The sequence below is a fragment of the Carcharodon carcharias genome, chromosome 20 (genome assembly GCF_017639515.1).
Source record: "Carcharodon carcharias isolate sCarCar2 chromosome 20, sCarCar2.pri, whole genome shotgun sequence".
Lineage (NCBI taxonomy): Eukaryota > Metazoa > Chordata > Chondrichthyes > Lamniformes > Lamnidae > Carcharodon > Carcharodon carcharias.
In genome coordinates this window covers 43,081,866-43,109,403 of record NC_054486.1, presented here as the reverse complement: position 1 = coordinate 43,109,403, position 27,538 = coordinate 43,081,866, and the positions used below count along the sequence as shown (strand labels likewise).

Here is a 27,538-nt window from a genome sequence, read left to right as displayed (position 1 = left end):
AGAAATGTTTTAACTATTAAATAATGCCATATTTAGGGGAAGACAGTGGCATGGTTGACTCTTGACTGTCCTCTGAAATGGCCTAGCAAGCCACTCAGTTCAAAGCAAATTAGAGATGGGCAACAAATGCTGGCCTTGCCAGTGATGCCCACATCCCATGAAAGAATAAAATTGAAAAGCTCAGATTACTGTTCATACTTTCTACTGATATTGCACCTTTTCCACTAAAACGTTGAAGGAAAATATGGCCCCAATTTGTAATGGTTGACCTAACACTGAAAGTGTCATTACAAGAGCAAGGGCTACAAAGATATATAAAATGCTTATGAGTACAACTGGATTCCAATAAATTTATATTAACGCGCTAGAGAGTTTTAAGTTCATTTATGAAATATTCAGTCAAATGTGTTCATCTCACTTAGAGTGAAAAGAAACACATGGAAAGAACAAGAACAGTTCTTTGTTTACATCTTTGCATTTGTAGTGAGGCTAAAGGAAGTTGTCATCTTTTTGCTGTGAAAAAAGATTAAAGGAGCAATATGAACCAGTTTTTTTTTAACTGAAAGAAATTTATGCATTATGGAAGAGCGGTTATTTTTACAGAAAATCAGACTAAGATGTGCAAACTAAAAGGTTACAATTTAAAATTCGGCAATAACTACTTCGCACTTGAGAATCTTTAACTTATGGAACAAACTGACAACCAGTACAGCAAATATTCACTTGATTGAAACATTTAGGAGCATCGGCCAGATTCTTGGTTCAGCAGGAACTATCATATGGACTTTAAAAAGGCTGATGAAAACATTTGGTTCTGAATTCAACAACAAAAGCTGGACAGTAAAATGGATTGAATGACCTTTTCTTATTCCAACATTCATACAGGTATTATAATATTATATAATTATACACACAAACACTCAATTCTTAATTACATCATCTGACACAGGATCCAATAACAAGGTGATGTCAACACATACTAATACACAGTTGAAGGAACTTGGAGAGGGCATATCTTTCAATATATTCCATTTGCTCTTGCAACATAAAATATTTTTCAATTTATCTGAAATTAAATGTGTTGATTAATACATTTTGTGGAAGCTTTCTTTTGTTGTCCAACAGTAAGCATCAACAATCCTTGCATCATCATAGTTGCTAAGTAAATTAAGCATGAAGGGGTTAGAAAAAGACATACTCTCATGTCTCAAGCAGTTTATTTATTGGATTTTTGCAGATCAGGGCAATCACAAGGCTAAAATTAATTACTGCTCTGATGAAGAATACACACCCAAAACATCATAACCTACCTTTTCTACTTCTCGATGTTGGCTGGCCTGTCGTGCGCTTTAATTTACTTTTATTTCAAATTGCCAGGATTTGTATTCTTTCCTTAGTATTTTGCTGTGGGATTGAAATCCTAAGGATCAGTGTGAAGATACCATTAACAGCTATAACTAGGTTGAAGTCTTGAGTCAGATGTGTGAGAAGGGCAGTACCATAATTCTTTGTAAACCTTTTGGCTGACAGCTTTGTCGCCAGCAGAAACAGTGAATTCCCTAGTCAGTCTAAAGCAATCAGAATATGAACTTTGTTGAAGGATGTATAAAATTTATTGACCATCTTTCAAGGATCAGTCTTACATTGAGGGTTACTGCATAAAAATTGGCTTACTTGCTTTTGACATTAATAAGGTTTGTAAAAGTTTGTAGTTACTGTAATCATATGCCTTTAGTATAAACCAGAATGCCTTTACCTGTTAAATGTTCAGTAAAGTTTGATTATTGGTTTAAAACTCTCACCACAGTCTACTTGAGTGTTATTCTTCTACTTACCAAGATTTTTTTTATTCATTTGTGGGATGTTAACGTTGCTGGCAATTGTTGACCATCTCTAATTTCCCTCGAGAAGCTAGTGGTGAACCAGCTTGATGAACCACTGTAGTCTATCTGGTGTAGGTATGCTCGGAGTGCTGTTAAGGAAGGAGTTCCAGAATTTTCATAAAGATCCAAGTCATGATGGTGTGTGATTTGGAGGGGAACTTGCAGGTGATGGTATTCCCATGCATCTGGTGCCCTTGTCTTTCTAGATGGAAGTGTTGTTGAAGGAGCCTTTGTGAGTTGCTGCAGTGCAGCTAATAGATGGCACAAACTGCTGCCACTGCGTGCTGATGGCAGAGCGAATTAATGTTTAGAAGCTGCTTTGTGCTGGATAGTGTGAAACTTCTTGAATGCTGTTGGAGTTGCACTAATCCAGACAAGTGGAACGTTTTCCATCAAACTCCTGACTTGAGGATGGTAAACAGGCTTTGGGGATTCAAGAAATTAGGTACTCTTTGCTGAATTCCCAGCCTCTGACCTGCTCCTGTAGCCACAGTATTTATATAGCTGGTCCAATTAAGTTGCTGGTCAAATGGATACCTCCAGAATATTGATGTTCGGGAATTCAGTGATGGTAATGCGATTGAACGTCAAGAGGAGATAGTTAGATTTGCTCCTGTTGGAGATGGTTGTTGCCTGGCAGATATGTGGCGCAAATGTGGCTCGAGAGGCTTCGGCGAGCAGAGACTGAGGACAAGCTGTGGGGTAGGGCCGGGAAAGTTCCTTTAATTAAATTAGGAGAAGGTAATGGAGGCAGCAGTTGGGGCAGTCAAGTGCTCCGAATGCAGAATGTGGGAAGTCAGGGACAGCACAATTGTCCCTGATGACTACACCTGCAAAAGGTGCATACAGCTGCAGCTCCTGAGAAACCGAGTTAGGGAACTGGAGCTGGAGCTGGATGAACTTCAGATCATTCGGGAGGCAGAGGCAGTAATAGACAGGAGTTTCAGGTAGACAGTCACCCCTAAAAGTCAGGAGCCAGGCAGCTGAGTGAATGTCAGGAGAGGGAAGGGGAATAGACAGGAAGAGCAGAGTACCCCTGTGGCCGTTCCCATCAACAATAGGTATACCGTTTTGGATACTGTTGGTGGGGACGACCTACCAGGAGGTCGTTGCATCTCTGGCACCGAGGCTGGACCCTCAGCTCAGAAAGGAGGGAGGGAAAAGAGGAGAGCAGTAGTGATAGGGGATTCGTTAGTTAGGGGGACAGATAGGAGGTTCTGTGGGAGAGATCGAGAATCCCGGATGGTCTGTTGCCTGCCTGGTGCCAGGGTCCGCGATATCTTGGATCAAGTTCTCAGTATTCTCAGGAGGGAGGGTGAGTAGCCAGATGTCGAGGTCCATGTAGGGACCAATGACGTGGATAGGAAAGAGGAGGAGGTCCTGCAAAGAGAGTTTAGGGAGTTAGGCGCAAAGTTGAAGGACAGGACCTCCAGGGTTGCGATCTCAGGAGTGCTACCCGTGCCACGTGCTAGTCAGGCTAGAAATAGGAGGATAATGCAGCTAAATACGTGGCTAAGGAGATGGTGCAGGAGGGAGGGCTTCATGTTTCTGGACAATTAGGCTCTGTTCCAGGGAAGGTGGGACTTGTTCCGACAGGACGGTTTGCACCTGAACTGGAGGGGGACTAACATCCTTGCGGGTAGGTTTGCTAGTGCTGCTCCGGGGCATTTAAACTAGAATTGCAGGGGGGGTGGAAACAGAGTGTTAGAGCAGATAGTGAGGTGGAGGAGGATAAAGGTCAAGCGAGGAATGCATGTATAGACAGAAATCAAAGGTTTGTACGTGATAGAAATGTTCTCAGGTACATCCATTTCAATGCAAAGAGTATTGTCGGAAAGGCAGATGAGCTTATGGCGTGGATTGGCACATGGGATTATGACATTACTGCTATTAGTGAGACTTGGTTGCAGGAGGGGCAGGACTGGCAGCTCAATGTTCCAGGGTTCCATTGTTTCAGATGTGATAGAGGGGGAGGGATGAAAGGAGGAGGAGTGGCATTACTAGTAAGGGAAAATATCACAGTTGTGCATAAGCAGGACAGCCCGGAGGGCTTGTCTACAGAGGCCATATGGGTGGAGCTGAGGAATGGGAAAGGTGTGATCACACCAATAGGGTTGTATTACAGACCGCCCAATAGTCAGAGAGAATTGGAGGAGCAAATCTATAGAGAGATAGCAGACCGATGTAAGAAACAGAAAGTTGTGATAGTAGGAGGTTTTAACTTTCCACATACTGACTGGGACTCCCATACTGTAAAAGGGCTGGATGGCTTGGAGTTTGTCAAATGTGTTCAGGAAAGTTTTCTAAATCAATATATAGAGGTACCAACAAGAGAGGAAGCAATACTTGATCTCCTATTAGGGAACCAGACAGGTCAGGTTACAGAAATATGTGTAGGCGAACATTTTGGGTCCAGTGACCACAATGTCATTAGTTTTAAGTTGTTTATGGAAACGGATAGGTCTGGTCCTTGAGTTGAGATTCCAAATTGGAGAAAGGCCAATTTTGTGGAAATGAGAAAGGATCTAGGAAGAGTGGATTGCGATAAGTTGTTTTCTGGCAAGGATGTGTTCAGTAAGTGGAAGGCATTCAAGGGCGAAATTTTGAGAGTGCAGAGTTTGCATGTTCCTGTAAGGATTAAAGGCATAGGGAACCTTGGTTTTCAAGGAATATTGGTGATCTGGTTAAGAAGAAGAGAGAGGTGTATAGCAGGTATAGGCAACAAGAAGCAAATGAGGTACTTGTGGAGTATAGAAAATGTAAGAAAATACTTAAGGAAATCAGGAAGGCAAAAAAACACATGAGGTTGCTTTGGCAGATAATGTGAAGGTAAAGCCGAAGTGCTTATACAAGTATACTAAGGGTAAAAGGATAGTAAGGGACACAATTGGTCCCCTTGAAGATCAGAGTGGCTGTATATGTGTGGAGCCTAACGAGATGGGGGAGATCTTAAACAGTTTTTTTTGCATCAGTATTTACACAGGAAACTGGCATTGTGTATAAGGAAGGAAGGGGAAAAAAGCAGTAGTGTCATGGAACATGTAGAGATTAAAGAGGAGGAGGTGCTTGCTGCCTTACAGCGAATAAAGGTAGATAAATCCCCCGGGCCTGACATGATATTCCCTTGGACCTTGAGGGAGACTAGTGTAGAAATTGTAGGGGCCCTGGCAGAAATATTTAAAATGTCCTTAGCCATGGGTGAGGTGCCGGAGGATTGGAGGGTAGCTCATGTTGTTCCATTGTTTAAAAAAGGCTCCAAAAGTAAACCAGGTAATTACAGGCCAGTGAGCCTGACGTCATGAGTAGGTAAATTACTGGAAGGTGTTCTGAGAGATCGGATATACAATTATTTGGACAGTCAAGGGCTGATTAAGGTTAGTCAGCATGGCTTTGTGCATGGTAGGTCGTGTTTAACAAACCTTGTAGAGTTTTTCGAGGAAGTCGATGAAGGAAAGGCTTTGGATGTTGTCTACATGGACTTTAGTAAGGCCTTTGACAAGGTCCCACATGGGAGGTTAGTTCAGAAGGTTCAGACACTTGGTATCCATGGAGAGGTTGTAAAGTGGATTCGAAATTGGCTGTGTGGGAGAAGAGATAGAGTGGTAGTGGATGATTACTTCTCAGACTGGAGGTCTGTGACTAGTGGTGTGCCTCAGGGATCTGTGCTGGGACCATTGTTGTTTGTTGTCTATATCAATGATTTGGATGATAATATGGTAAATTGGATCAGCAAGTTTGCTGATGACACTAAGATTGGAGGCTTGTGGACAGCGAGGAAAGCTTTCAAAGCTTCCAGAGGGATCCGGACCAACTGGAAAAATGGGCCAGAAAATGGCAGATGGAATTTAATGCAGAAAAGTGTGAGGTGTTGCATTTTGGAAGGACAAACCAAGGTAGGACATACACAGTAAATGGTAGGACACTGAGGTGTGCGGAGGAACAAAGGGATCTGGGAGTTCAAATACATAATTCCCTGAAAGTGGTGTCACAGGTAGACAGGGTTGTAAAGAAAGTTGCTGGCATACTGGCCTTCATAAATCAAAGTATTGAGTATAGGAGTTGGGATGTTATGGTGAGGTTGTATAAGACATTGGTGAGGCCAACTTTGGAGTATTGTGTGCAGTTCTGGTCGCCCAACTATAGGAAGGATATCAGTAAGATTGAGAGAGTGCAGAGAAGATTTACTAGGATGTTGCCGGGTCTTAAGGAGTTGAGTTACAGGGAAAGATTAAACAGGTTAGGACTTTATTCCTTGGACCGTAGAAGAATGAGGGGAGATTAGATAGAAGTTTACAAAATTATGAGGGGTATAGACAGAGTAAATGTGAGTAGGCTCTTTCCACTTAGATTAGGAGAGATAAACACGAGAGGACATGGCTTTAGGGTGAAAGGGGAAAGGTTTAAGGGAACATTAGGGGGAACTTCTTCACTCAGAGAGTGGTGAGAGTGTGGAACGAGCTACCACCTGATGTGGTAAATGCGGGCTCACTCTTAAGTTTTAAGAATAAATTGGATGGATACATGGATGGCAGAGGTCTGGAGGGTTATGGACTAGGCGCAGGTCAATAGGACTAGCGCAATAATATTTTGGCACAGACTAGAAGGGCTGAATGACCTGTCTTCTGTGCTGTAGTGTTCTATGGTTCTAAATGTAACTTTCCACTTATCAGCCTAAGCCTGAATGTTGTCCAGGTGAGGCTGCATGCACAGTTGTGAATCATTCTGAATATTATCTGAAAACAAAAGGAATATGTCAAGACTTGTGGCTTTTTTAAATTACCTAGAAGCATGTGGCGCCTATAGTTCCCCTTTGCTTTCTCTATGGCAATGCCTCAGCCAATCAGAGTCAACATGCCAACCAATCAACACCCCTTTTCTCCTGTATAAATTGTGATGTTTGAAATTTGGCATTCATGCATTTCTCCTGATGAGTGCTAGACAAAAAGCTTCAGCAACATGTCTCTCTTTTCAGTTACATAATTGAGTTTTTAATGAGTTAGCAGAAAGCTGATGAGGTGTATATGGACTTTCATAAAGTGCCATATAATATTTGCCAGCAAAGTTGAAACCCATGGGGCAGAGTTTTTCGTCCCATGGGTGGGCGCGCACGCGCCCTGAACGGGAGTGAAATAGTGCGCGTTAGGTCAGGCGAGCACCCTGACATCATCGTGCACTCTTGTGATCTTTTGGTTGGTAGGCTTGTGCGAGGGGCAGCAACACGCCCGCCGACAATTAAGAGGCCTATTAATTAAGCTGCATTTTTCGCTGCCTGCTCAACCGTTTGACGGCCTTTGCATTTTGAACAAAACCTCATCCATGGTCAGGGTGACGTTTCTTAGTAAACAAAAAAAATAAAAATGTTAACATTCTTTTTCACGTGTCCCTCTTCATGTGACCATGTGGGGACATTTTTATCTCATATGTTAAAAGTTCTGTACCTTCAGGGAGCTGTCACTGCACCTCAGTGCTCGTGCTCCTCCTGCCCCCAGCCGAGCAGCACTGAAGCTCCCAGCGTGCGTTTCACGCTGTCTGGCTGTTAATAGGTGTATAAAATTATGAGGGACATAGATAGAGTAGACAGAAAGGAACTTTTCCCTTTGGTGCGGAGATCAATAGCCAGGGAGGCATAGATTTAAGGTAAGGGGCAAGAGGTTTAGAGGGGATGTGAGGAAGAATTCTTTCACCCAGAGAGTGGTGGGAATCTGGAACTCACTGCCTGAAAGGGTGATAGAGGCAGAAACCCTCATAACATTGAAAAAATATTTAGATGTGCACTTGCATGGCCTCGTGCTGGAGAATGGGATTAGAATAATTATGTGCTTATTTGGCCGGCGCAGGCTCGATGGACCGAAGGGCCTTTTTCTATGCTGTAGATCTCTATGACTCTATGAAATTGCTGTCGGAGGCCGATTGCAAATGGTAGTCGGTTTCACAGCCACTCCTGGGCCCGCCCACCCGGCGAAGGAAAAATTCTGCCCATCAAATAAAAGGGACAGTAACAACATGGATACAAAGTTGACTGTGTAACAGGAAACAGAGAGTAATGGTGACACCACGTCTTTCGGACTGAAGGAAGGTATACAGTAATGTTCCCCATGGATTGGTACTAGAAGTATTGTTTTGCTTGATATATATTGTAATGGCCCATGTGCTTTTGGGGAGAAATCTACATTTTATGTTGGGATAATGGTCCCTTTATGAACTGGGTATCTCTGAGAGATGATATCTGGTAAAGCACAATGCTTCCCATAACTGATCATAGGAACACAGAACTTAGGAGCAGGAGTAGGCCATTCAGCCCTTTGAGCCCGCTCCACCATTCGAAAAGATCATGGCTGATCTGATTGTGCTCTCAACTCCACTTTGCTGTCTGCCTGTCATGTGACCAAGTTTCCTGAGAGATGAACAACAGAAAAAGGCTCAACAAGAAGTTAATTATAGGGGGAGCAGATTGTGTGGGTGGTTCTGGTCTCAAACTGGGTTTTAGTTTTAGATTAGAACAATCTGACTGCAGAGCAGGGAACATCTCTTCCCAGCAGAATTCAGTTGAGATTTTGGGTGTTGGTTAAAAGAGTTTAAAACTCATGTTAACTGAAGGACTTCGCTAACATGAGTTGGACTTCTAGGAATAGCCAATCTGAGAAGAGGGAGAGGGAGAGAGTTTTAGATGCAAGACTCTAGAAAATTAGACACAGGACAGCACTGACCCAAGGGTAAGACACTAGTGAGGCCTGTGTTGAACTAGCAGTCTATAACTGTAGGATGGTTGGAGGAGATTTGAAGGGACAACCTTGCCGAAAGTAAGCAGAAGGCTCAAGGAATCTCAGCCCTTCTACGAATCTTTGAAACAGCACTCAGACCAAGTGGTTAATCTTCAAATTTATGTTAAGTGTCTGATTTGCGTCATTGGGGTTGTAAGTCAAATGGGTGTAGAAGGAAAGTTGATTCAGGAGGCTCAGTTTAGAGTATGAGTCACTGTGTTCATTGTACTTTTAATATCATTAACGTAACCGACAAAGTGGAGTTATTAGTATTCATGTTCTTTGATTTTTGTGTAGTAAAATTCTTTTGTTTTAAACCATGAACCTTGTGGTTTCATTCTTTTTGTAATTACCCAGATTTTCAGATTTCCTAGCAAAAAATAGAAATGCTACTGGTCTCTACCGAGATCATCACAAGATTAATGATCTAGACTTAGGTGTACAGGGCAGAGTTTCAAAACTTGCAGCTGACATAAAACTCGGAAGTATAGTCAACGGTGAAGAGGATAGTGATAGACCTCAAGTGGACTGGCAGAATGGGTGAACACATGAGAAATGAAATTTAATGCAGAGAAGTGTGAAGAGATACATTTTAGTAGGAAGAGCGAGGTGAGGCAATATACACTAAAAGGTGCAATTCTAAAGGGAGTGTATATGCAAGGTCATTGAAAGTCATAAGGCAAGTTGAGGAAGTGGATAAAAGGTACATGGGATGCTGGGGTTTATAAATAGAGGCATAGAGTAGAAAAGCAAGGATGTTGTGATGAATCGTCATGAAACACAGTTCTGCCTCAACTTGAGTACTGTGTCACACTTCAGAAAGGATGTGAAGGCTTTAGAAGGGGTTCTGGGGATGAGGGACTTCAATGGCTCAGACAGATTGCAGAAGTTATTCTCTTTAGATATGTTTGAGAATTCACAGTTCAAGTACCGAGAACAGCAGTCACAGATTTAAAGTGATTGGCAAAAGAATCAAAGACAACACAAGATATTATGTTTTAAAGAGCAAGAAGTTATGACCTGGAATGGAACGTCTGAAAGGGGAAGGTGGATTTAACCGTGGTTTTTAAAAGGGAATTGGATAAGCAGCTGAAAAAAATATTGCATGGCTATGTGGACAGGGAGGGGAGTGGAATGAGCTAAGTTGCTCTTGCAGGGAACAGCAGAGGCTTCTCTCTATGCTATAAACATTCCATGATTCAGGAAAACGAAGGGAACTGCAAATTATCTTTCATTCAGGCACTTTACAGCCTTCTGGACTCAATATTGAGTTCAAGAATTTCAGATCATAACCATTTTCTATCTTCTCTTGTTTTGGGCAGCAACTTGGCAATAATTCCGCTTTTCCCATTATCATCTCCTTGAGAGATTTTTTGTTTCTTTAGTTGTCCCATTTCATAAGAACATAAGAAGTAGGAGCAGCAGTAGGCCATTCAGCCTCTCAAGCCTCTCCTGCCATTCAATAAGATCATGGTTGATCTGCCCCAGGCCTCAACTCCTCTTTGTGCCAGCTCTTCACAGCCCTCAACTCCCCAATATTTCAAAAATCTATCTACTCCAAATACTTTCAGTGATCTAACCTCCACAACTCTCTGGGGTAGGGAATGCCAGACATTCACTACCCTCTTGAGAGAGGAAATTCCTTTGCATCTCAGTTTTAAACGAGTGTCCCCTTATTCTGTAACTATGCCCCTGGTTCAAGATTTCCCCACTAATAGAAACATCTTCTCAACATCTACCATGTCAAGCCCCCTCAGAATCTTGTGCATTTCAATAAGATCACCCTCATTCTGCTAAACTCTAATGAATAAAGGCCTAACCTGTTTAGCTGTTCTTGATAAGTCAAACCCTTCATCCCAGGAATCAGCCTAGTTAATCTCTTTTGAACTGCCTCCAATGCCAGTATATACTTTCTTAAATACAGGGACCAAAACTGTGCACAGGTGCAGCCTCACCACACCCTGTACAGTTGTAACAAGACTTCCCTACTTTTTAAACTCCAACCCCCTGGCAATAGAGGCCAAAATTTCATTTGCCTTCTTAATTGCTTGCTGCACCTGCATGCTAACTTTTTGTGTTTCATGCACAAGAACACACAGATCCCACTGTGCTACACTTTTTTGGAGTCTCTCTCCACTTAAATAATAGTCTGCCTTTTAATTCTTCCCGCCAAACTGCATGACCTCACACTTTCTTACATTAAACAATATCTGCCAGATTTCCGCTCACTCACTCAACCTATCTATATCCCTTTGTAGATTCATACATCGTCATCACAACATGCCCTCCCACCTATTTTTGTATTGTCAGCAAGCTTGGATACATTACCCTCAGTCCCCTCCTTCAAGTCATTAATATAGATAGTAAATAATTGAGGCCCTAGGGCTGATCCTTGTGGCATTCCACTAGTTACGTCTTTCCAACCTGAGAAAGACCCATTAATCCCAACTCTCTGTCTTATGTGCGTTAACTAATCCTCAATCCATGATAGCACATTACCCCCAATACCGAGAACTCCTATAACCTTTTATGTGGCACCTTCTTGAATGCCTTCTGGAAATCCAAATACTCTACATTTACTGGTTCCCCTTTATCAACTCTGCTTGTTATATCCTGAAAGAACTCTAGCAAATTTGTCAAACATGATTTCCTTTTCACAAAACCATGTTGACTCTGTTTGATTACATTAAGCTTTTCTAAGTGTCCTGTTATTTCTACTTAATAATGGACTCTAGCATTTTTGCAACAACAGATGTTAGGCTGACTGGCCTACAGTTTCCTGCTTTTTGTCTCCCTCCCTTCTTGAACAGGGGCATCACATTAGCGGTTTTCCAATCCGCTGGGACCCTCTCAGAATCCAGTGAGTTCTGGAATATTTTAACCAATGCCTTCACTATCTCTGTAGCCACTTCCTTTAAAGCTCTTGGGTGCAGGCCATCAGGTCCTGGCAACTTGTCTGCCTTTAGTCCCATTAGTTTGTCAAATGCTTTGTCCCTCATGAGAGAGACTGTTACAAGATCTTTCTTCCCACTAGCTCCTTGCTTATCTGATATCTTTGGGATGCTTATTGTGTCCTCCAATGTGAAGACCAGTGCAAAATATTGGTTTAAATTATCTGCCACTTGCCTGTTCCCCGTTATCAATTCTCCAGTTGCGTCGTCCAAAGGTCCCACACTCACTTTAGCCACACTCTTTTCATATACCCGAAGAAGCTCTTGCTGTTTGTTTTTATATTTCTTGCCAATTTACTTTCATAATCAATTTTCTCCCTCTTTATTAGCTTTTTAGTCACCCACTGCTGGTTCTTAAAAAATTCCCAATCCTCTGGTGACTACTAGTTTTCACCGCTTTGTATGCTTTAGTTTTTGATTGGATACTCTCCTCGACCACCTTTGTTAACCACAGGTGGTTCATCCTTCTCATCTAGTCCTTCTTTTTGATTGGGATAAATCTTTGCTGAACGTCATGAAATGTCTGCCACTGCTCATCCACTGATCTGCCCCTTAATCTATTTTCCCAGATCACTTTAGACAACTCTTTCTTCATAAGTCTAATTGCCCTTATTTAAGTTGAGACACTGGTTTGAGGCCCAAGTTGTTCACCCTCAAACTGAATTTGAAATTCTACCATGTTGTGACCGCTACCCACTAGAGGATACTTAACTACGATATCTTATTAATCCTACCTCATTACACATTACTAGATCCAAAATAGCCTGTTCGCGGGTAGGTTCTGCAACGTATTGCTCTAAGAAACATTCCCTGATGCACTCAACAAATTTGTCTTCCATGTTACCTCTGCCAATCTGATTTCCACCCTTTTCTTCAAATCATCATCCCTTTCGCGATTAATCTCTCTTGTCTCCCACTCGATCACAGACTTTCCCTTTTGTTCTTTCCACCTGCCATTTCTCTGTCTCTGTAATTATTTTAAACCTGTTATATCTCTAATTGTTACTCACAATTACTGTGTTATGTGGGAACTACAGGATGCTGCATGGGTGACCACGTGTGTAGGGAATGTCTCCAATTGCTTGAGCTCAAGCTCAGGATTTCCAACTTTAAGAGGCAGCTAGAGTCACTGCAGAGCATCAGGAAGAATGAGAGTTATCTGGATCGTACTTTGCAGGAGGTGGCCACCTCACAGACGGCAAGAGTTCAGGTTGAGCCATCAGTAAAAGTAGGAAGAGGCAGGAAGCACAGGAGTATTCATGGTGGGTGCCACTCTCAAACACATTCTTGGTGTTGAAGGCTGCTGGAAGTGATGATACCTTGAAGGAGTGCAGACCAGATCCTTGCATCAATGGCCATGGGCCTATACAGGAGGGAACAGCAATGTGTAGAAATCCAGTTTTTATAAGAGATCCCATGGTTTGGGGGACAGAAAGGCAATTCCACTGCCGTCATTGAGTCCCACACGGTGTTTTGTCTTCCTTATGCCAGGATGAAAAACATCACAAGAGAGTGCAGATTATTCTGTAGGTGGATGGGAGTGAGCCAGAAGTTGTTGTGCACATTGGTACCAGCAACATAGACAGTGCAGATACTGAGGCCATGAGGTCAGATTTTCAGGAGCGCGGGAGGAAGTTAAATAGTAGGATTTCAAAGGTAGTAATCTCTGGAATACTCCCAGTGCTAGGCGCTAGCAAGAATACAAATTGGAAGATAGCGAGGGTCAATGCATGGCTTGAAGCATGGTGCAGGAGGGAGGCCTTTACATTCTTGGGGCATTGGGACCAGTTCTGAGGCAAAAGGAACCGATTCAAAAGGGACGGGTTACACCTTAGCAGGTCTGGGGCCAATGTCCTCGCGGAGCGGTTGTCATGAAGCTATTAATGTATATAATATTTTGGAAAATATTTCTCTTTTAAAACAGTTTAGTCTGCAGATATGTATTAATCGGATTAGAGCCAGCTACTCTGGGTGCTTTGATATGTAAGAGAGATAGCGTGCATTTGCATTTTTTGAGTACAGCATTCAAGAAGTGGGGTGAAAATTGATACCTTTCTAGCAGCTACCACGCAATATGTTTATATTACTAATAAAGTTGGTATTATAAAAGGGGTTTCATTGTTAAAAGGTAAAGTTCAAAGAGACTGGTGAGACAATGGGCAAAGTTTTCCCCCCGTTGTGGGGTAAGAGCAGGAGCAGGTGCGAGCAGGCGGTTTCCCGATAGGCGCTCCCAGTCGGGGGCGTGCTGCCATTTTACTTGGGCAGGCCAATTAAGGCCCTATGCCTTATGGCATTATGCGGTCCCTGTGCGGGCAGGGGGGATTCCCTCAGCCGGGAGTGCACTCTTTTGTGCATGCGCGGGAACTAGCGCACAGATCTCCCTGAGGCTAAGTGCTGCCTCAGGGAGATCGGCTCAGATTTGCAACTGTTAATAAAAGAATTTAAATTTTTCCCTGCCATGTCCCCTCATGTAACACACTGTCACATGAGTTGGGACATGTCCATAACTTATATTTAAACCTTTCATTAAAATTTAAATACCCTCATGAAACCTCATCCTGCCAGTGGATGAGGTTTCATGTTTTTTCACAAGCCTGCCTGGGCTCCTGGCCTGCCCACCAACCTTAAGGTTGGATGGGCAGGTCCATTAATGAGCTGAATTGGTTTAGTACTGGCCTTAATAGGCCGTTGACAGGTCAGCAGGTGCGTTCAGCTGTGCCCCCGCTGACCTGAAAATGGAAATGACGCGGAATTAGGTCGTGAGTTCCACCTGACGTCACCCAGCATCACTTTACGTGTCGGCAAGCGGGTCCCGCCCCCGCTTGCTGACCAGAAGATCCTGCCCAATGAGAATTTGAATTTAATCAGTGGTGGTAGGTATAACTTCAGTAGTTTTCGGGTGTGCAGGCAGAGGCAATGTAAGATCAAAAGGCAGCTGCAAGCCTCCAACTGTCTCCATAACTGTCTTTGGCAATTACTAAAACTTGCCTGGGAGTAGAAGAGATAACTCTGAGTCAGTTGGAGAAAATAACCAAAAAGAAGTTAACAGAGTTGGCGGATAGGTTACCATTGGGGTTACCTGCAGGAGCTAGGAAATCTGATATAATTAAAAGTATACCACACCATCTACAGTTGAAAGTGAAACCTGACATTAGTGAGTCACAGCTGGAGGTAGTGAGACTTCAGTTGCAAATGAAAAAGCTTGAATTAGAAGAAAAGGACAGAGAAATTGCTTTTAAAAGGCAATTAGAAATTGCAAAGATGGAGGAGGAGGAAAGAGAAAGAGAAAGAGAAAGAAAATTCCAACTGAAAACATTGGCAGTTAGAAAAGAGACTTCAGTAGGTGAGGAAGGATTTGTCTCCAGAGTAGAACCCAGTGGAGATTTGTTTAAATTTGCACAAGCTTTTCCAAAGTTTGAGGAAACAGATATTGAAGCATTCTTGGTTTCATTTGAGAAGCTAGCTAAACATATGAAATGGCCACAGGAAAATTGGGCATCATTACTACAGTCTTAAGTTATTAGGTCGGGGGCTTGAGGTATATGTTTCGCTTGAAGTATATGTTGGTGAATTATGATGTGGTAAAAAAAAGCTATTTTGAGTGCATATGAGTTGGATCCTGAAACATACAGGCAGAAATTTAGGATATGAGAAAACAGCCTGGGCAAACTTATACTGAGTTTGAAAGAGTAAAACAAAATAATTTTGACCAGTGGATATGGGCATTATAAATAGAGACAAAATATACAGTTTTTAGGGAAGTCGTTCCTTTGGAAGAATTTAAAGATTCAATCCCTTCAATAGTGAGAATTCATGTGGAGGAACAGAGGATTGATTCTGTAAGACAAGCAGCAGAGGTAGCTGATGATTATGAGTTGGTTCATAGAGCTAAGCCTTTTTTCCGTCACCGTTTCAAATTGGAAAAGGATAAAAAAGTGGGAAGGTGAAAGGAAGGTAGGTAGTCAGGGAAGAGGAGTAGCTGGCAGTTCCCAGGAGTCTTTTCTCAGAACAAAAAGGAAGATGCTGAAGGTAGAAGTGACAATCGAAAATTGAGGTGTTTTCATTGTAATAAAGTGGGGCACATGAAGTCAGTGTGTTGGAGGTTGCAGGAAAAATCTGTAGGAATTATTGGCATACAGAAAAACTCTGCAAGTAAAAGGACTGTGGGTTCTGAGCTTCAGGCACAGGAGAAACCAGTGGTTTGTGTACAGGTGAAATGGGGAGAATCAGTGAAAGGTAAAGAAGTGGGAATGTGTTCACAGTTTACTCAAGAGAATTCTGAGGAGCAAGTCGCAGAAATGTTTAAAGACTTTGTATGTGAAGGGAAAGTCTTTCTATGTGTTCAGGGTGGAGTAGGTAAAGATGTTAAAATATTAAGAGACACAGGGGCTAGTTAATCCATAATGTTGTGGGATAGTGATATTTGTTGTTCGGAGGCAATGCTGCAGGAGAAGGTAATAATAAGTGGGGTTCATGGAGATGCTAAATCTATTACGTTGTGAAGGTAAATTTAAAGAGCAGATGGAAGACTGGTGAGATTATAGTTGGAGTGGTGGAAAAATTGCCCATTGCAGGGGTTCAATTTATTCTGGGTAATGATATAACTGGATTGCAAATGCAGGTGATGCCTGTGGTAGTTGTGCAGCCTGTAGAAATGTTTTCAACAGAAGTGCTACAGAAGAAACATCCTGGATTGTTTCCTGATTGTGTTATAATGAGATCAAAGGCCCGCCGGGAAGAACAAAATAAACAAGATAAGCAGGCAGTTCAAAGGCAAGAAGGTGGTGTCAAAATCCAATTAGCTGGCACTGTATTTGATAACATTGTTCAGGACGAAGAAATACAGGACAGTTCAGTTGAAGTGGTTAACTCAAACAGTTTAGTGGAGTTATTTGCAATTAAAACAGTTACATCAGAAAGCTTATTCAGAAGCCAAAGCAAAATATATTCCAGTATGTTATTATCTTCGAGGGAATATATTAATGAGAAAGCACCGGTTGGATCATGGCCCAGCAAATGAAAGCTGGAAGGAGGTGCATCAGATTGCTATCCCATTAAGTGATAAAAATGAGATTCTGAGGACTGCTCATGAAATTCCAATGGGGGGACATTTAGAAATTAGGAAAACACAGGAAAAGATACAGAGGTTTTTTATTAGCCAGGACTGCGTAGGGATGTAGTCAAATTCTGTAGAACCTGACACATGTGTCAAGTATCAGGAAAAGCACAAGCAGTTATTAAGCCTGCGCCTTTAATTCCAGTACCAGCATTTGAAGAACCTTTTACCAGGTTATGTGGGACACCACCCTAAGACTAAAAGTGGAAATCAGTATTTATTAACAATAATGGATGTGTCTACTAGGTTTTCTGAAGCAGTGCCTTTAAGAAATATTAGAAACTAGGAAAATTGTGGAGGAGTTAATTAAATTTTTTACAAGATATGGTTTACCTAAAGAAATACAATCAGATCAGGCGCCAAATTTCATGTCACAGCTGTTTAAGGAAGTAATGAACAGATTGGGGATAAAACAGTTTAAGTCAACAGCTTATTATCCGGAGTCACAAGGAGCTTCGGAAAGATGACCAAACTTTAAAAACTATGATAAGAGCATGCTGTCTTGATTATGCACAGGATTGGGATACAGGAATTCCATTTTTGTTATTTGCTATTAGAGACGCTCCTAATGCATCGACTGGTTTTAGCCCTTTTGAACTAGTTTATGGTCATGAAGTAAGAGGGCCACTGAAATTGATTCATGAGAAATTGGTGGGTTAAAATTCAGAGTCTACTCTCCAGGATTACATATCAAAGTCCAGGGAAAGATTGAACAGAGCATGTGAGTTGGCGAGGGAACATTTAAAGATCTCACAGCATGTAATGAAAGTGAAAGCAGATAAGGAAGCTAAAATTCACAGCTTTGTTTCTGGAGAGAAAGTATTAGTTTTGTTACCAGTACTCGGGGATTCATTAAAAGCAAGATTTAGTGGGCCTTACAGTATTGAAAAGAAATTGAGTGAAGTAAATTATTTAGTAAATATTCCAGATAGAAGAAAGAAGCAGACTGTGTGTCATGTAAATATGCTTAAAAAGTACTTTGACAGGGAAGAGGAACAAAAAGACATGTTCGTGATGGTAGATGATGAGAAGGAGGTAGAAGTGCAGGACTCTGAAACTGATTTTCCTCTAATCAAATTGGATAATGAGGGGGGTGTTTGAAAATTTAAATGCAATATTGAGTTACCTTCCAAGCAAGTGTCAAAGTGTTTTGGAAAAGCTATTGCTGTCATACAAATCTATTTGTGGAAATAAGTTGGGAATTTAGCTTCACGAGGTATGTATATCATCTTCAGTGAGGCAACAACCTTATAGATTAAATCAAGCAAAGTTATCACAAGTACAAAAAGAAATTGATTTCATGCTTCAAAATGACGTAATCGAGTCCAGTTAACAGGTATGATCTAGTCGGGATGACTGAGACATGGCTGCAGGGTGACCAGGGATGGGAACTGAACATCCAGAGGAATTCAGTATTTAGGAAGGGCAGACAAAAAGGAAAAGTCGGTGGCGTTGCATTGCTGGTTAAAGAGGAAATTAATGCAATAGTGAAGAAAGATATTAGCTCCAATGATATGCAATCTGAATGGATAGAGCTGAGAAACACCAAAAAACTTTAGTGGGGGTTGTAGATAGACCCCCAAACTGTAGTGGTGATGTTGGGAATGGCATGAAACAGGAAATTAGATACGCATGCAATGAAGGAATACCTATAATTATGGGTGACTTTAATCTGCATACAGATCGGGCAAATCAAATTAGTAACAATATTGTAGAGGAGGAATTCCTGGAGTGGATACGGGATGGTTTTTTGGACCGATTAGGGAACAGGCCATCCTAGACTTGGTATTGTGTAATGAGAAAGGAATAATTGGCAATCTAGTTGTGTGAGGTCCCTTGGGGATGAGCAACCATAATATGATAGAATTCTTCATCAAGATGGAGAGTGACATAGTTGATTCTGAGACTAAGGTCCTGAATCTAAATAAAGGAAACTACGATGGTATGGGACGCAAGTTGGCTATGATGAATTGGGTGATGGTGGATAGGGAATGGCAAAGTTCAAAGAGCGCATGGATGAACTGCAACAATTGTTTATTCCTGACTGGCGCAAAAGTAAAATAGGAAAGGTGGCCAAACCATTGCTTACATGGGAAATTAGAGATAGTGTTACATCCAAGGAAGAGGCATACAAATTGGCCAAAAAAATACAACAGACCGGAGGATTGGGAGCACTTTAGAATTCAGCAAAGGGGGACCAAGGGATTGATTAAGACGGGGAAAGTAGAGTATGAGAGTAAGCTTGTGGGGAACATAAAAACAGACTGTAAAAGTTTCTATGCTTTGCTTTGCCTGGTGTTTGGTTAAGTCTATGTTGCTGTTGCCTTAATGGAGATTAGCTTGTGAATTTGTTAAAAGTTATGATAGTAGAGATATGTGTAGAGTAAAAGATTGGTGAAGATGAACGTATGTCCCTTATAGTCTGAAACAGGGGAATTTATAACGGAGAACAAAGAAATGGCTGAACAACTAAATATATATTTTGGTTCTGTCTTCACAAAGGAGGACACAAATAACATACCTGAAATGTTGGGGAACACAGGGTTTAGAGAGAGAGAGGAACTGAAAGAAATTAGCATTATTGGGGAAATGATGTTGGGGAAATTGATGGGATTGAAGGCTGATAAATCCCCAGGGCCTGATAATCTACATCCCAGAGTACTTAAGGAAGTGGCCCTAGAAATAGTGGATGCATTGGTGGTCATCTTCCGAGATTATATAGACTCTGGAACCGTTCCTACAGGTTGGAGGGTAGCTAATGTAACTCCACTATTCAAAAAGGGAGGTAGAGAGAAAACAGGGACCAGTCAGCCTGATGTCAGTAGTGGGGAAAATTCTAGAGTCCATTATAAAAGATTTTATAGTTGAGCATTTGGAAAACAGCAGCAGAATCGGACAGAGTCAGCATGGATTTATGAAAGGGAGATCATGCTTGACAAATCTGCTGGAATTTTGCGAGAATGTAACTAGTAGAGTTGATGAGGGGGAGCCAGTGGATGTGCCTTATTTGGAATTTCAGAAGGCTTTTGACAAAATCCCACGTAAGAGATTGGCATGTAAAATTAAAGCGCATGGGACTGGGGGTAGTGCATTGAGATGGATAGAGAACTGGTTGACAGACAGGAAACAAAGAGTAGGAATAAACGGGTCTTTTTCCAAATGGCAGGCAGTGACTAGTGGGGTACTGCAGGGATCAGTGCTGGGACCCCAGCTATTCACAATATATATTAATGACTTAGATGAGGGAACTAAATGTAATATCTCCAAATTTGCAGATGACACAAAGCTGGGTGGGAGGGTATGCTGTGAGGAGGATGCAGAGATGCTTCAGTGTGATTTGGACAAGCTGAGTGAGTGGGCAAATGCATGGCAGATACAGTATAATGTGGATAAATGTGAGGTTATCCGCTTTCGTAGTAAAAATAGGAAGGCAGATTATTATCTGAATGGCTATAAATTGAGAGAGGGGAATATGTAACGAGACCTGGGTGTCCTCACAAACCAGTCACTGAAGGTAAACATGCAGGTGCAGCAGGCGGTAAAGAAGGCAAATGGTATGTTAGCCTTCATTGCCAGAGGATTCGAGTACAGGGCCTTGATGAGACCACACCTGGAATCCTTTTGGTCTCCTTATCCAAGGAAGGATGTACTTGCCTAAGAGGGAGTACAGCGAAGGCTTACCAGACTGATTCCCGGGGTGGCGGGACTGACACATGAGGAGAGATTGAGTCGGTTAGGATTATATTTGCTGGAGTTCAGAAGAACGAGGGAGGATCTCATAGAAACCTATAAATTTCTAACAGGACTAGGCAGGGTAGATGCAGGAAGGATGTTCCCAATGTTGGGGGAGTCCAGAACCAGGGATCATAGTTTGAGGATACAGGGTAGACCATTTAGGACTGAGATGAGGAGAAATTTCTTCACCCAGAGAGCGGTGAGCCTGTGGAATTTGCTAACACAGAAAGTAGTTGAGGCCAAAACATTGTATATTTTCAAAAAGGAGTTAGATGTAGCTCTTGGGGCGAAAGGGATCAAAGGATATGGGGAGAAAGCGGGAGCATGCTATTGAGTTGGATGATCAGCCATTATCATAACGAATGGTGGAGCAGGCTTGAATGGCCTACTCCTGCTCCTATTTTTTATGTTTCTATGTTTCTAGTTGCAGTAACTGGAGTTCGCCTGTTATACTGGTACTGAAACCGATGAAACACAAAGACTGTGTGTGGACTATCGAAAAGTAAATGCCGTGACAAAAGCAGATCTATATCCCATACCACGGTTGGAGGGTTGTATTGAGAAAGTGGGACAATCCAAATTTATCACAAAGACTAACTTGCTAAAAGAATATTGGCAGGTACCATTGTCGAAGAGGGCAAAGGAGACATCAGCTTTCGTAACGCCAAAGTGGACTACACCAGTTTAAAGTCATGCCATTTGCTATGAAGAATGCACCTGCGACATTTCAAAGGTTGACAAACAAAGTAATTGCAAGTCTAAGTAATTATGCGGTTTATCTCGATGACCTGTTTTCAGTCAGGTGTGGGAGGAGCATTTACAGCTTCTAGAGGAATTATTTACTTGACTACAAGAAGCTAATTTGGTGATGAACTTGGCTAAAAGTGAATTTGCAAAGGCAAGTTACGTATCTAGGCCACACCATTGGACATGGTAAGGTAGCTCCAAGAGATGTGAAAGTCAAGGCTATCGTGGATTTCCCAGTGTCTACAACAAAACAAGAAGCTTTGATAATTCTGGGCATGAGTGGGTTTTACCAGAAATTTGTGCCAAATGTTAGCCAAATGGTTGCTCCATTGACAGAACTATTAAAAAAGAACAAGAAGTTTCAATGGACACTGGAGTGTCAAGTCATTCGATATTTTGAAAACTTTATCAACTATGACACCAGCATTGGCAGTACCCAATTATGTCAAGCAGTTCAAGTTGGCCATTCATGCAAGCGACATAGGCATTGGGGTTGTACTATTACAAGAAGATGACACTGGAATTGAAAAACCGATAGGGTACTTTTCATGAAAACTGAATGTACAACAGAGTAGATATTCAATGATCGAAAGAGAGACTTTGAGTTTGGTGTTAGCATTGCAGCATTTTGAAATTTATGTTGTGAACAATTCATCAGAAATAATTGTTTATACAGACCATAACCCTTTGAAGTTTTTGGACAAATTTTGTGACAAAAGTGCAAGGCTTTTCAGATGGAGTCTATTGTTACAACCATTTAAACTACATATTATACATATTACTGGAAGAGAAAATCTGTTCGCAGATGCATTATCAAGAGTTTGAAGCTTAAAGGAAATTGGGGCATTTAAAAAAAAAACCTGGACACTGAACTGGAGCGATTTTGTTAATGCATGCATCTGGTAATGTAAATAGTGTAATAAGTATAGGAGATGGTGTGAGATGGGTTATCAAAATGAAGCTATTAAAGTATATAATATTTTGGAAAATATATTTCTTTTAAAACCGAGGGTATGTCTTAATTGGATTAAAGCCAGCTAATCTGGGTGCTTTGATATGTACTAGTTTTGATATGTAAGAAAGATAGCGTGCATTTGCACTTTTTGAATATGGCATTCAAGAAGTGGAGTGAAAGCTGACACCTTTCTAGCAGCTACCAAACAATATGTTTATATTACTAATAAAATTGGAATTATGAAAGGGGTTTCATCATTAAAAGATAAAGTTCAAAGAGATCGGTGAGACAATGAGAATTTGAATTCAATCAGCTGTGGGAGGTATAACTTCAATTGTTTTCGGGTGTGCAGGCAGAAGCAATGTAAGATCAAAAGGAAGCTGCAAGCCTCCAACTGTCCCCACAGTGAAAAGAACCTCATTCTGAATTCATAAGGTGAAAATGCTTTGCCTGGTATTTGGTTAAGTCTATGTTACTGTTGCCTTAATGGAGATTAGTTTGTGAATTTGTTAAAAGTTATGATAGTAGTAATTTGTAGCCATGTGTAAATATATTTTAACCTGTGTAAATTAATAAAATGTTTCATTTAGTTTAATGTAAAGCCTCGAGAACGAGTGGTCTGATTCCTGAGTTTAGAGTCGCATCACGAGTATAACACTGAAATTATTGGTTACGAAAGCTGTTTATAGTTTCCCTCTGGGATTTTTTAAAAAACTCCGCTTTATTAACTGTATCAGTCATAACATGGTTCACTAGTGTGGTTGGGAAGACTTTGAATTAAATTGGCAGGGGCATAGACACCAGCATATAGAAATATAAAAGAGGAATAAGATGCATAGCCTTGGAATACTAGGCAATGCTGGGGAAGTTCCAAATTAGATAGGACTAAATTAGACTGTCCCCCCAGTAGAAAAGTCAGTCTTGAGCCTGCCAACGTTAAAAAGGACTGCTGCACGACTTGCTGGGGACGGCTTTAATAAGTTGAGAGTGGGACTTCCATCCCTCAAGGAAAGGTAGTCCTACCCTTAAGATCTGCCAGCCAATTTGATTGGCCAGCAGCTGTGAAGTCCGAGCAGCGCCAGAATGCAGTAGTGCCGGTTGTTGGGGCTACAATGAGTCTGAGAAGACAACGTGCCGACTGGACTTAGGTTAAATCCAGGGTTTTGGTCAGGGAGGGATCTGGGTCCCTTGTTTGGGTAGTTCTGGTCTTAAGCAGAGTTTTATTTTAGAACAATCTAATTATGGGATGGGGGGGGGGGTGCTGTTTTGGGGCTGGGAGAGGGACAAAGGACCTTGGGTGGTGGCGGCAAATGGGGGTGCCCTCAATAGGTACAATGGGTGTACCCCCCCAACTTCCCACCTTTTCGCTCAAGTTGCAAAAGTAGTGGGCTGGCCTCCTTCGCTCCACCTTCCCAAGGCCCACATTTTTTTTTTACTTTAATCTAATGGAATTTATTAAATTACAACTTTACAGTCCCAGGAAACATGAACGAAACACAGACAGTCCCTTCCTTTTTGAAGATCCGCTCACATATTTTTTTTTGGTGAAAAATGGTTTATTAATCATATTTTCCTTAAAGTACTGTGTTTATTTGCCCTTCTTTGCTCTGATCTTCCTCAGGTAGAATTCCAGCTCCTTTCCTTCAAGGACGTAGCCATCAGCTCTGCCACACTGGCCAGGTCTTGAAGCTACGCAACCAAGCAGTTTTCCCTGCTGGAATTGTTCTTCTAGCAGTGGACTGATTTTTGCATTCTTTCTACGATCATCATATTTCTTCTGAATTTTCTTTGACCTCTTCTTGTTCAAAATTTCTTCTTCTTCAGGAGTCAGCTTGGCACCCTTCTTCCGGCCAAGAGGAAGGGCAAAGTGAGACTCATACCACTGGCGGAAGGGAGTACTGTCGATTAGAACAACACAGTTCTTTATTAATGTCTTTGTCCTAACCAATTCATTGTTAGAGGCATTGTACACCACATCAATGATCCTGGTTTTTCGCGTGCAACATTCAGAACCCCAGGAGAAGTTTCCACTGTCCAACCTCAGCGCCTGATACTTCTTATTTCCACCACGGACTCTCACTGTGTGAATACAACGCGGTCCAATCTTGGTATTTGCAGGAGGACGTCCAAGTTCATACTTTCTTTTTTTGTGATATGGCTTCCTTTTGCCTCCAGTCTTGCGACGCTTGTGCCAATTGTTCCGGGAAATACCCGTTTTCAGGCGCCGATTGGAAAGGGCTCACATATTATTTATTTTTTTTGGTGAAAAATGGTTTATTAATCACATTTTCCTTATAAAGTACCATGTTTATTTGCCCTTCTTTGCTCTGATCTTCCTCGGGTAGAATTCCAGCTCCTTTCCTTCAAGGACGTAGCCATCAGCTCTGCCACACTGGCCAGGTCTTGAAGCTATGCAACCAAGCAGTTTTCCCTGCTGGAATTGTTCTTCTAGCAGTGGACTGATTTTTGCATTCTTTCTACGATCATCATATTTCTTCTGCATTTTCTTTGACCTCTTGTTCAAAATTTCTTCTTCTTCAGGAGTCAGCTTGGCACCCTTCTTCCGGCCAAGAGGAAGGGCGAAGTGAGACTCATACCACTGGCGGAAGGGAGTACTGTCGATTAGAACAACACAGTTCTTTACTAATGTCTTTGTCCTAACCAATTCATTGTTAGAGGCATTGTACACCACATCAATGATCCTGGTTTTTCGCGTGCAACATTCAGAACCCCAGGAGAAGTTTCCAGTGTCCAACCTCAGCGCCCGATACTTCTTATTTCCACCACGGACTCTCACTGTGTGAATACGGCGCGGTCCAATCTTGGTATTTGCAGGAGGACGCCCAAGTTCATACTTTCTTTTTTTGTGATATGGCTTCCTTTTGCCTCCAGTCTTGCGACGCTTGTGCCAATTGTTCCGGGAAATACCCATTTTCAGGCACCGATTGGAAAGGGCTCACATATTATTGTGGTAGAAGCAAAATGAGGCTCTTATCAAGCTAGTCATTGGCCAATTAAAGGCCTCAATAGGCTTAAGAACAGGAAGATTGGTTGACACCTTACCTGCTCTGCCATAATCTGGAAGACAGCTCAAGGATGGGTGGGAAGACAGTAGGCTTGGGATCTGTTTCATTTTATGTGCCCCTATCTGCAAATATGACAGCAGGGAGGCATAGAACTTCCCCCCATGATGTTGTGGCTATAATAGAGACCTGGGTACTAAATATTCCTGGATACAAGGTGTTCAGGAAAGATAAGAAAGGAAAGGGTTGGCAGGATTGATCAAGGATAACATTGCAGTGCTGGAGAGAGAGGATGTCTTAGATGGGTCAAAGACAGAATCTATTTAGCTACAGCTCAGGAACAAAAATTGATGTAATTACATTGTTCAGTGTAGTCTCTAATCCACCAACCAGTGGGAAAGATGTAGAGGAACAAATTTGCAAGGAAATAACAGAGAGATGCAAGAATGATCGAGCAGTTATAATAGGGGACTGTAATTATCTAAGTATAGACTGGGATAGTAGTAGTGCAAAGGGCAAAGAGACTAGGCTCAGTAAAATGGTAACGAAAAAGATTAACTCAGAAAGGCTACACAGTGCTTTAGCATAGTAAGGATACACTGATGTGGGAAATATTTCTCGGTTTTAAGCAAGAATTACATAGAATGCTCTGATTAAACACTTGAAGGGCGAGCCTGGAAATCTGGAATTAACTGAGCCTCTGAATGGTAAAATAACTGAATTGTTCCAGATATATGGGGAGAATTTTCTCCCTGTTGGGCGAGCAGGTTTGAGAGCAGGCACAGGCGGACGCGGAGCCAATCGCCGCCTGCGATCCGCTGCATGCCGTTATTTTGTGTAGACAGGTCAATTAAGGCCTGCCCAGCATGATGCGCACCCAGAAGCACTGAGTGCTACCTGTGCGGGCGGAGGGAGGAGGGAGAGTTGGGGCCTGCGTTCTTTCACGCACGCGCATACGTGCAAAAGAGCGCAGAAGTCTCCCTGAGGCACAGAGCTGCATCAGGGGGATTAATTTAATAATAAAACATTGCAAAAAAGAAAAAAAAAAAATTACTCAGGCATATCCCCTCATGTGACAGTGTTGCATGAGCTGGGACATGTTTATGTATTTTAATAAAAACTTTTATTTAATTTATGAGCCCTTCATGGAACCTCATCCCGCCCATGGATGAGGTTTCATGAGAAATGCGAAGGCCGCCTGGGCTCTTCACCTGCTCGCCAACCTTAAGGTTGGACGGGCAGCCCTGACAATCGCTTTAATGGGGTAATTAATGGCCTTAACAGGCCTTTGACAGTTCGGCGAGCGTGCAGCCAACTCCGGTGCGCGCCTGCCAAACTGAAGATCGGAATGACGCACGGTGACGTCGGGACACATGCCCGCCGTCACCATGCGCCATTTTATGCCTCGGCATGGGGCCCACCCCCGCACATTGAATCTAAGATTCAGGCCACAGTTTTTCCAGCAAAAGAGAGGTAATCATTTGAAATGCTCTCAACTTTCAATTTTAATTGCATAGTAATTAGTAATTACATAGTGGTTAGCACAACGATACCAACAAAGAATTTTCGGAAAGCAAAATAAACATAAAAGTATACTATTAATGTTGGCTTTGGTATGATAGGAAGTAAAATTATAGCACATCTAATGTTAAAAATTTAACTGCAATGTAAATTGCAAGCCATATGACAAGTCATAAAATGGAAAAACTTACACTTCTTTTGCCGAAAGGAATAAATTGCAGATTTTGATAACCAATGAAATTAACAGCAGAATGTAAACTAACAATCAGAAATAATAATAATGAGGAATGTATGAAGCCTGCATTTCCAAATTTGACAGTTCATTAATAAATACCATAACTGTATATTAAGATTTAGAATTCTAGAACATGGACAAATCCAGGCATAGTTTCTCATTGCAAACTCTGTACTGAAATGGTGCCTTCCCTGATGAAGACAATTTTCATTAGTTGGTATGTCAATTTTGGTATGGATGGCAAGCAACCCTAACATACCAAATCTTGTTCCCACAGTTAACACTATTTTGGCTAGTTTGACTGGCAACTGGAAACTATTTTAAACAAAAAAACATTTGTCACCTTTTAAACTACTCCTTCAAAAACAATTATTGTGTTACACCTCAGTAATTCTACACATAGCCCAAGAAATTACAGTCAAGACAGTCAAGGAATTTAAGTTTCACATGCACACAGTTGACCATTTCCAATTAATAAATGCGTTCAACAGTCTTTCAATTAAACCATATGCTACTAATTAGGGACAATATCAATTGGAGATACTTCAAATGAAACGTAACCCGGTCTTATAAGTCAAACCAAAGTTGACTTAAATGATTTTGATCAGGCA

General features: G+C 41.7%; 3 protein-coding genes across 5 annotated transcripts in view; all 3 read right to left on the bottom strand.

The window, feature by feature from the left end:
• LOC121292274 (neuronal PAS domain-containing protein 3) overlaps positions 1-27,538 on the bottom strand; it is a 1,542,391-nt gene that overhangs the window by 1,401,609 nt on the left and 113,244 nt on the right. The gene's annotated exons all lie outside the window — the stretch shown is intronic.
• On the bottom strand, positions 23,719-24,381 carry LOC121292738 (40S ribosomal protein S8-like; the record flags this gene model as incomplete). Its single annotated transcript, XM_041215085.1, has 1 exon — positions 23,719-24,381. A coding segment is annotated over one exon (645 nt), but the record flags the coding sequence as incomplete, so codon positions are not given.
• LOC121292275 (40S ribosomal protein S8-like) lies at positions 24,402-25,105 on the bottom strand. The gene has a single exon (XM_041214105.1). It carries the CDS (start codon positions 25,078-25,080, stop codon positions 24,457-24,459), a length of 624 nt encoding a protein of 207 aa, XP_041070039.1. The 5' UTR covers positions 25,081-25,105; the 3' UTR covers positions 24,402-24,456.

What these genes read in the sequence shown, in the direction of transcription:
- LOC121292275 (XM_041214105.1), bottom strand. Translation starts at nt 25,080, where the DNA reads ATGGGTATTTCCCGGAACAATTGGCACAAGCGTCGCAAGACTGGAGGC.